Source organism: Malaclemys terrapin, chromosome 23, assembly GCF_027887155.1.
Source record: "Malaclemys terrapin pileata isolate rMalTer1 chromosome 23, rMalTer1.hap1, whole genome shotgun sequence".
Classification (NCBI taxonomy): domain Eukaryota; kingdom Metazoa; phylum Chordata; order Testudines; family Emydidae; genus Malaclemys; species Malaclemys terrapin.
Window position 1 is genome coordinate 18,118,152 of NC_071527.1, and position 9,849 is coordinate 18,128,000.

The 9,849-nt window shown below is 64.5% G+C and overlaps 1 protein-coding gene across 1 annotated transcript; it reads left to right on the forward strand.

Moving 5' to 3' along the window:
- Positions 1-3,829: 3,829 nt before the first annotated feature.
- On the forward strand, positions 3,830-9,636 carry LOC128828335 (serine/threonine-protein phosphatase PP1-alpha catalytic subunit-like). The gene is given in 8 exon segments (XM_054012916.1): positions 3,830-3,929; positions 5,306-5,437; positions 5,639-5,869; positions 6,978-7,082; positions 8,261-8,484; positions 8,978-9,112; positions 9,440-9,517; positions 9,519-9,636. Coding segments are annotated over 8 exon segments (993 nt in total). The 5' UTR covers positions 3,830-3,874; the 3' UTR covers positions 9,552-9,636.
- The last annotated feature ends 213 nt before the right edge of the window (positions 9,637-9,849 follow it).

Below are 9,849 nucleotides of genomic sequence, written 5' to 3' on the forward strand. Positions count from 1 at the left end.
CCTGGCGTGACCCTGATCTCGACTGGGGTCTGGGCAGCGCCTGGCGCGACAGGGCCCTGATCTCGACTGGGGTCTGGGCAGCGCCTGGCACGACAGGGCCCCGGTCTTGGCCGGGGTCTGGGCAGCGCCTGGCACGACGGGGCCCCGATCTTGGCCAGGGTCTGGGCGGCGCCTGGCGCGAGGGGGCCCTGATCTCGACTGGGGTCTGGGCAGCGCCTGGCGCGACAGGGCCCCGGTCTTGGCCAGGGTCTGGGCAATGCCCAGCATGCTGTGTGTGGGCAATCTCAGTCTCTCTCTCTCTAATTGCTACCGTAATACAACTAATATTAACGGGGCTGTCCAGCCGTGAAATCGCAGCCTCACCTGGGGCGCGTTAGTGTCCAGCCAACACTCGGCTTTTAAGCTCTCGTCTCAAAACCCCTGCATGGCCCGTCACAGCAAAGGAATGGGCAGGCTCCAGGGGCCCATCTAACCCGGTATCTGGCCTCCACCAGCCGCCAGCTGCTGCAGAGGAAGGTGCCAGACGCCCCCTACTGGCCAGCGGCTGCCCAGGTTGAAATAAAGTCGGTGCTCGTCGGGCTGGTCTGTGTGGCGCTAATACAGTGCGGCTCTATCCCCCCTCCGCCCCGCCCCGGGGGCTGCAGCCCGTACAGCACGCACTGGCCTTTGGGCTCAGGAGGGCACGTTTCCCTGGTCCAGGCAGAGCGGCTGGTGCCCGGCTCCATGCCCAGCCCAGCCTGGGCCGGAAAAGCCCCAGCGCCCGCCCTCGCTGTGCTGGCAAAGTCCCGGGTGGGTCACGCCGGCGCAAGCCCTCAGCAGCTGCTAACCCCTGGGCCCGGCAGCCGCTGTCCACACGCAGGCGCCGGGTGTTCATCAGGCCCGGCCTGAGCCAGGCGTGCCCCAGGCAGAAACGTGGCAGGCTCCGGCCTTGGTCTCCTTCCCACCCACCCCCCAGTTCTCCTGATCCCACCCCCCTTCCAGCTCTTCCCCCCCCAAGTGCCCCTCACTCTTGACCAGCTGCCCCCCCCCCCAGCTAGCCCAGGCCGGGTTTGAAGCGTCTGGGCCCCCCCACGCAGAGCTGCCATGGGGCAGGGGGAGACACTCAACGGGCAGCTGCTGGAAGGGGCAGGGGGCCCTGAGGACAGGGGGGGCCCTAGCGTGGGGGTCCAGGGTGGGAGGAGCCCGAGCGGGGGCGATTGAGGGCGTGAGGTGGTGCTGGGGGGGCTGGTCCTCCTGCCCCCCCCCCATGCACAGGCTGGGCTGTGGCGGGGCGTCTGCGGGGGGCTGGGCGCTCCGGGAAGTTCTGTGGTGACTTTGTGGGGTCCTTGTTTTCACTGGGGTCTCCCTGCCTGCAGCGCGCTCTGGGGTTGGGGGGGTAGGGGGGGCTGGTCCTACGCGCATGGGGGGGGGGAACAGGGGCTGCTCCAGTAGCGGCCCAGCACCCGGGGGGGGGCAGGGACAGGGGCCAGCCCAGAACCAAACACCCCAGGAGACAACTCCAGGGTCAGACCTGCCCGGCACCCCCCCAACCCCTCCCCCTGGGTCTGCTCAGTGCAGGGCCCCGCACTCCTATTACCCCCAGGGTCTTCCCCCGCCAGGACCCCGCATCCCTTCCCCCCCCCCAGAGTCTACCCAGCCCAGGGCCCGGCACCCCCATCCCCGCCAGGTCTGCCCCGCCCTGGGACCCGCACCCCCGACCCCCACCCCCAAGGGTCTGCAGAGCCGAGGGCCCTGTACCCCCATCCCACCCGGGTCTGCCCCGCCCAGGGCCCCGCACCCCCGACACCCCCCCCCCCAAGGGTCTGCGCCGCCCAGGGCCCTGCACTACCATCCACCCCCACCCAGAGCCCTGCACCCCGTTCCCCAGGGTCTGCCCACCCAGAGCCCCTCCCTCCAGGGTCTGTAGAGCCCAGGGCCCCTCACCAACATCTTCCCCAGGATCTGCCCCCCACAAAACCCCACATCTCCATCCCCCCAGGGTCTGTCCCACTCAGGGCTCCTCCCCCCGCCCCAGCTTTGGTTCTAGTCCAGGGCCCCACACCCCCGTCCCCATTCCCCAGGTTCCAGCCCAGGAAACCACACCTCCATTCCTCCAGTGCCTCCAGCCCCATTGTCCTGGGGGGAGGAATCCAGGGGGGGGTTCTGGGCAGGGAGCGTGATTAACACCCTCACCCAGAGCCCCCCACCCCAATTCTCGGGTGTCTAGCCCGGGGGGCGACTTTGGGCAGCCCTTGTCGCCAGGCCTGGACCCCCGGCACGGCTCGCGGGGTTCCTAGGGACTCTCCCCACATTGCCCCCAAGGAGCTCGCCCCGGCCTCCGGTCCCTCATTCCCACGTCAAGGTGCCCAATCGCCTTGGGTCGTGCTCTGTGCTGGGGCCATTCCCAGCAGGCACTGCCCAGGTGGCACCGCTGGGCACCCGCCGTTTGTCAACACCCCAGTCCGGGGCTGCAAACTGGGTTCCCCTTTGCTGCCATTTCCCTTTGCACCGGACCGGGGTGAGACAGGGGGAGGGATTGAGGCCATGGGAAGTGTGCCCCAAACCGCCCCCCGCAGCGCCCCGTGCTGACCCCGCCCCGCGCCCTGCAGCGCCCTGTGCTGACCCCGCCCTGCGCCCTGCAGCGCCCCCTCTTGGACCCACCCTGCCCCCTGCAGCGCCCGTGCTGACCCTGCCCCGCGCCCTGCAGCGCCCCCTGATGGACCCACCCCGCCCCCTGCAGCGCCCGTGCTGACCCTGCCCCGCGCCCTGCAGCGCCCCCTGCTGGCCCCCACCCCACCCCCTGCAGCGCAACCTGCTGGACCCACCCCGCCCCCTGCAGCGCCCCGTGCTGGCCCCCACCCCACCCCCTGCAGCGCCCCTTGCTGGCCCCACCCTGTGCCCTGCAGCGCCCCCTGCTGGCCCCCACCCGCCCCCTGCAGCGCCCCCTGCTGGACCCACTCTAGCCCCTGCTGGTCCCCACCCGCCCCCTGCAGCGCCCCCTGCTGGACCCACTCTGGCCCCTGCTGGCCCCACCCCACCCCCTGCAGCACCCCCTTCTGGCTCCCACCCAGCCCCCTGCTGGCACCCACCGGCCCCCTGCAACGCCCCCCTCCTGGCTCCACCCTGCACCCTGCAGCACCCCCTGCTGGCTGCCACCCGCTCCCTGCAACGCCCTCTGCTGGCCCCCCCCGCCCCTTGCAGAGCCCCCCCCTCCGCTGACCCTATCCCGCCCCCTGCTGGCCCCACCCTGCCCCCTGCTGGCCCCCCTTGCTGGCCCCCCCCCGCCCCTTGCAGAGCCCCCCCCTCCGCTGACCCTATCCCACTCCCTGCAGCGCCCCCTGCTGGCAGAGGCTGTGCTGCAGAGCCCTGCCCCTCTCCCGGGGCTCTAGGCGGGTGGCTGCCCATGAACCCCCCCCCTGCCCCCCCCGCTGAAAGCAGCAGTCTCAGGCCGGACCTTGGGGGGGGGGAGGGTGGGCGAGTGCAGCGTGAAGAACCCTAAAGCTGGCACACCCACGGGGAAAAAGGAGCAGGTGCTCCACACCCACCGGCAGCCAAGCTCCCCCTCCTCGCCTCCTTCTGCCCCCCCAGCGTGCTGCGTCCCCACTCCCTCCCAGTGCTGCCTGCCCCCTAACAGCTGTTTGGCGGGGCTTAGGACTTTCGGGGGGGAGGGGGAGGAGAAGAGGCAGGAACAGGAGGACTGAGGGCAGGGTGAGGACAGGTGCAGGTGCGGGGGGGGGCGGGGACTTGGGGGGGGCGGGGTGAGGGCGGGGCAGGTGCATGTGCAGGTGCAGGTACAGGTGCAGGTGTGGGTGCGAGGGGGGGGGGTAGTCGAGCACCTCCCGGGCAGAGGTGAAGTCGGTGCCTATGAGACCAGGTCCCCTCCCGCAGAGCCGCCATGTTGGAGGGCGAGAAACTCAACTTGGATTCGCTCATCGAGCGGCTACTGGAAGGTGCAAGTGGGGGGCCCCCGGGGGCGGGGGGCGTCTAGCATGGGATGAGGGTGGGGGGGTAATAGGAGCCTATGTAAGTAAAAGCCCCAGATATCGAGACTGTCTCTATAAAATCAGGGCATCTGGTCACCCTAATTGAGGGCGTGGGACAGTGCTGGGGGGGCTTGTCTGGTTGGATCCTGCCCCCGCCCCCCCACCATGCACAGGCTGGGTTGTGGCAGGGCGGCCACGGGGGGCCGGAATGGGCCGGGCCCTCAGGGCAGTCCTGTGGTGACTTTGTGGGGTCCTTTGTTTTTGCTCGAGTCTCCCTGCCTGCCGCGCGCACCGGGGTGGGGGGTGGGGCTGGCCCTACGTGGAGGGGGGGACCAGGGCTCCGGTAGCGGCTCTGCCGCTTGCTGCCTCCCCCACGGCTTGTACAACTCCCAGCAGTCCTGGGTGGGCCACGCGGTTCCTCGGCCCCCAGGGAGCTAGGGACTTTTCCGTTCCCGGGGCCGGGGTGGGGACTTGATCTCAGCTGGAGGGGGAGTTTGTGGAGGGAGGGGAGACCTGGGGGGGAGCGAGGGGGTGGTCATCCCAGTGCAAACTCTGCTCTCCCAGTGCTGTGGAGGGAGGGGGAGATTAGCTGTTACGTCCCTGCACGCTTACAATACTAGGGGTGTTGTGGGGTGACCCTAGCTATGTTTTCTGGGTGGCACCCGACCCCTGGGGCTGCACCCTGGACCGGAGCAGTTGCTGAGCGGCAGATTATCTGAGCTCACATCTCCATGCATCACACAGGCAAAGCAGAAGCATCAGTCCTGTGTGTCGTGTGGGGAAACTGAGGCACAGAGGAAGGGAGGAGCCCAAGATTACAGAACGGGGAGAGAACCCAGGTGCCCGGCCTCACGGGCCAGTATCAACTGCTGGGCCACCCCTGCGTCTGACCAGGAGCCGGGGGGTGGGCCCTCTAGTGGGCACCGGCTCTGATCCTGCCCCAGGGTGGGGGACTGGCTGGCTCAGAGGGGCCAGGGAATGGGGCGTGGGGCCTTTCCGCTGTAGGGGGGGCGGGTCTCCACTGCCTGGCTGAGTGTCTGACGATCCCATCTGGGCTCTGGCCGAGGGGCCTGTGGTGGGTCTGGGTCCAGCCTCACTGCGCCTCTGGAGCTGGCCGCACAGAGTGGGTGAGGCCCTAGGCTGGGCCTCCCCCTCTGCTGGTCTCGAGTCACCTGTTACCCTGCCCCGGGGGCGGGGGGGTCCACAGGCCTGCCCAGCAGAGCCTCAGGCCCCTGGGACCATCACAGCTGGAGTGGGCCTTGCCCTGAGCTGCGGGGGGTCTGTGAGCAGTCCGGGGGCTCTGACCGCGGCCCGGCAGAGACGCCCGCTGTGCTGTGTTGCAGTGCATGGCTCCCGGCCCGGCAAGAACGTGCAGATGGCGGAGCGTGAGATCCGGGACCTCTGCCACATGGCGCGGGAAATCTTCCTGAGCCAACCCATCCTGCTGGAGCTGGAGGCACCGCTGAAGATCTGCGGTGAGTGAGCGAGGTCGGGGGGTGGGACCCGTCCTCCCAGCGGCCATGGGGGGATTCCCTGCACCCCTTGTTCACTCTCAGGGGGTCGCTGGCTGGGGCTGGGCTGGGCTGGGTGGGGAGGCCAGGGGTGGATCCGGCCTGTGGGGACGGCGGGTTAGGCCTGGCTGTGGTAGCTGCTCGCTCATCTCCCGCCCGCCCCAGGTGACATCCATGGGCAGTACTACGACCTGCTGCGGCTCTTCGAGTGCGGGGGCTTCCCGCCTGAGAGCAACTACCTCTTCCTGGGCGACTACGTGGACCGGGGCAAGCAGTCGCTGGAGACCATCTGCCTCCTGCTGGCCTACAAGCTCAAATACCCTGAGAACTTCTTCCTGCTGCGCGGCAACCATGAATGCCCCAGCATCAACCGCCTCTACGGCTTCTACGACGAGTGTGAGAGTGCCCCCCCGCCCCCCCCGAGTCCCCCCACCCAGCTCCCCTCACCCCACTCCCCTCACCCCTACCACAAGTGCGCCAGCATCAACCGCCTCTACGGCTTCTACGACGAGTGTGCCCACATTACTCTGCCCCCTGTACCCTCCATCTCCCCCCCCACATCTACACTCTTGTACCCCCTCTGCCCTGACCACCGTATCCCCTACAATCCCAGCCATGAGTGCACCAGCGTCCCTGGCAGAGGGCAGCCTCCGCCCCATAGCCCGTGTGCCCCGAGCTGGCCCTGGGGTCAGGCTGGTGCTCCCTACGGAGGAAGTCAGCAGTGTGTCAGCAGTGTGCCCTTGTTGCCAAGAAGGCTAACGGCATTTTGGGCTGTATAAGTAGGGGCATTGCGAGCAGATCGAGGGACGTGATCATTCCCCTCTATCCGGTATTGGTGAGGCCTCATCTGGAGTACTGTGTCCAGGTTTGGGCCCCAGACTACAAGAAGGATGTGGAAAAATTGGAAAGAGTCCAGCGGAGGGCAACAAAAATGATTAGGGGGCTGGAGCACATGACATATGAGGAGAGGCTGAGGGAACTGGGATTGTTTAGTCTGCAGAAGAGAAGAGTGAGGGGGGATTTGATAGCTGCTTTCAACTACCTGAAAGGGGGTTCCAAAGAGGATGGATCTAGACTGTTCTCAGTGGTAGCAGATGACAGAACAAGGAGTAATGGTCTCAAATTGCAGTGGGGGAGGTTTAGGTTGGATATTGGGAAAAACTTTTTCACTAGGAAGGTGGTGAAGCACTGGAATGGGTTACCTAGGGAGGTGGTGGAATCTCCTTTCTTAGAGGTTTTTAAGGTCTGGCTTGACAAAGCCCTGGCTGGGATGATTTAGTTGGGGATTGGTCCTGTTTTGGGGGTTGGACTAGATACCTCCTGAGGTCCCTTCCAACCCTGATCTTCTATGATTCTAAGGCCCCGTGTGCAGTGGCTGCACGGTTCACTTGGTTCCCTGCATGGCCGGGTCTCTCCCAGCAGGCCAGGGCCCAGCCTGGGGGGGGGGGCGCTCCCCTGTCTCCTTCAGTGGCTGGGCCCCCACCCCCCCCATTGTCCCCCACAGGCAAGCGACGCTACAACATCAAGCTGTGGAAGACGTTCACCGACTGCTTCAACTGCCTGCCCGTCGCCGCTATTGTGGACGAGAAGATCTTCTGCTGCCATGGAGGTGTGGGAGGGGCCGCAGGGTGTGGGGGGGCAGTGCCCCGTGCCCCTGTCCCCGGCAGGGACGGAGCCACCATAGGGGGGTGTTTCAGGAATTCCAGTCTGGGCTTCGTCTCGTTGAGGGCGCTGCTGGGGAAGGCGGAGGGTGCTAGGCCCTCTGGGGCTGGGGGCACTTGATCAGGGCAGGGTGTTGTCATGGGGCTGGGGCAGGGCTAATGGATGCTGGAAGGGCTGTGGGGGGTACATCTGGGTTTGGGGGGGCTGCAAGGCAGATATTAGGGGAGCAGGGAGTTGCTATATGAGCTGTGTATGGTGGGATAATTAAAAGGTAAGCCCCTTCCTTTTCAGTTTAAACTGATCTTTACCAAAAAATCTCCAGGTTTTACAAAAGTGAGAGTCCGTTGTTTCTGATTTTCACTCTACTTTTGTATCATTCAAATATATATAAAAAAACGTGTTTGATCAGGAAAATGCAAAGCATTGCATGAGCTCTAAGTATCACGATAATACATTCGTCTGTGTGTATATGTATTGGTCTAGAAGACACACACAAGAAACAAACAGGCCGCACACGAGCGCTGAAGTGCTGGGCATCTGAACGGACGGCTGAATCTCATGCGCGCCACGTACCCGGTTCAAGCCGTTAGCAGATAGCGGTTCAGAGATCGGCCACACTGAAATGGGAAGCAAATGAAATCTGTGTCAGAACGCGGTTCAGAACACAAGGACGTATTCCGAAGTTTTCAGAAACCCAAACAGGAGAAAAGGACGAAGCTGAGTGTTCGCGCCCCAGGTGGGGCGGCCCAGTTATTAACTGTCAGTATTTATAGGCTGAGAGTTCCAAGTCTACACCAGGAAACTGTTCATTCAAATGAAAAGTTTTATTTGGGGATTAGAGATCAAACCACATTGATGAATGGAATTCATGGCATCAATCTACTGAATACTTCCCCTCATCCTTCCGTCCACCAAAATAAACCCGATATTTACTTTTTTAAGGTTTTTGCCACCGATTTTTTCCACCTGGTTTTGTTGTTGTGGTAATAAACACTGATAAATCCCTGGGGAAAATTAAATAAAATAAAAACTGAAAACGAAGGGCCCTATTAATATGCTATTGCAGTGGGTGGGGCTCCTATGAGGGGGCGGAGTCTAACAGACTAATTTCCCCCCTCCTCTCAGGGCTCTCGCCAGACCTGCAGTCGATGGAGCAGATCCGCCGGATCATGCGCCCCACAGACGTGCCGGATCAGGGCCTGCTGTGCGACCTCCTCTGGTCCGACCCCGACAAGGATGTCCAGGGCTGGGGCGAGAACGATCGCGGTGTCTCCTTCACCTTCGGCTCTGACATGGTCGCCAAGTTCCTGCACAAACACGACCTGGACTTTATCTGTCGGGCACACCAGGTACCAGCCGGGGGGGGCTGTTGGGTGGGATTGCTGGGCATCAGAAGGGCTGGGAGAGCTGGGGGGGCTGGGGGCAGGGCTCCCGGGGGGGGGCAAGTGGGGCAATTTGCCCCAGGCCCTGGGCCCCGCAGAGGCCCCCACGAGAATATAGTATTCTATAATATTGCAACTTTTTTATGTACGGGGCCCCCGAAATTGCTTTGCCCCAGGCCCCTGAATCCTCTGGGCGGCCCTGGCTGGGGGTCATCATGGACGAGCATCGGCAGAGTGGGTGGAGGGGGCAGGGGATCATCAGAGCTGTGTGGGGTGCTCTGCTGATGGGGGTTCCCCTGGCTGGGGGTGGTTTGCATTGTTCGGATCAGTCTGTTCCTGGCCCCTGCGTCACGTGCGGGTGACAGAGAGGGGTTAGTCTGTGGGGCCAGGCTGTGCCAGTTTGGGAGGCAGGCACTGGGGTGGGCAGGGCCCGACACTCCCTCCTGGCTCCCTGCCCCAGGTGGTGGAGGATGGTTACGAGTTCTTTGCCAAGCGCCAGCTGGTGACGCTCTTCTCAGCCCCCAACTACTGCGGCGAGTTTGACAACGCGGGCGCCATGATGAGTGTGGACGAGACGCTCATGTGCTCCTTCCAGGTGAGCCCGGGCGCAGGGCAGGGGGCGTGCGGCGCCAGCATCGTGGGGCAGCTCCCTGTCGGGGCGGGGGGGGGGGAGGGGTGTCAGACCTCGGCTGGGGTAACGGCGAGAGGGGGAGAAAACCTCCTGCGGAGTACAACCCCCCTTGTAACAGCCCAGGTGGGGAAGGGTCTGGGCCTTCGAGGAGCTGTGGGGACCCCAAGTCTGGGCTCTGTGGGGCTGAGGGGTGTGTGGGGTACATCCCCTGGGCTGTAGGGGCTGGCATGGGCCCTGGCTAGGGGGGCTGGGCCTCCCGTCCCTGCATCCAACCTGCCTCTCCTCCTGCAGATCTTGAAACCGGCTGACAAGACCAAGGGCAAGTACGGGCAGTTCAGTGGCGTGAACCCCGGCGGGCGCCCTGTCACCCCCCCCGCGCAACACGGCCAAGGCCAAGAAGTAACCGGCTGCTCCCCCTGCCCTGCCCCATGGACTGGGCCCCCCTCACTGCCCTGCCCCCGGCTCTCTCAGTACCTGCCTGCCTGGGGCGGAGCTGAATTATTATTTTTAAACTCCTGGGGTTTGATGGCAAAAGTCCTGCTCCGAGGAGAGGGGGCCAGGCTGGGCTCTTGATTTGGGGGGAGTGCGTTTAATCTTTCTGGATCAAGTCTATTTTGCCAGCTGAGCCTCCCCCCCCCCCCCGATGCTGAGACGATTTCTTCTTGAATAAATATTTACCAGAAACTCTTCCCCGTGGCGGG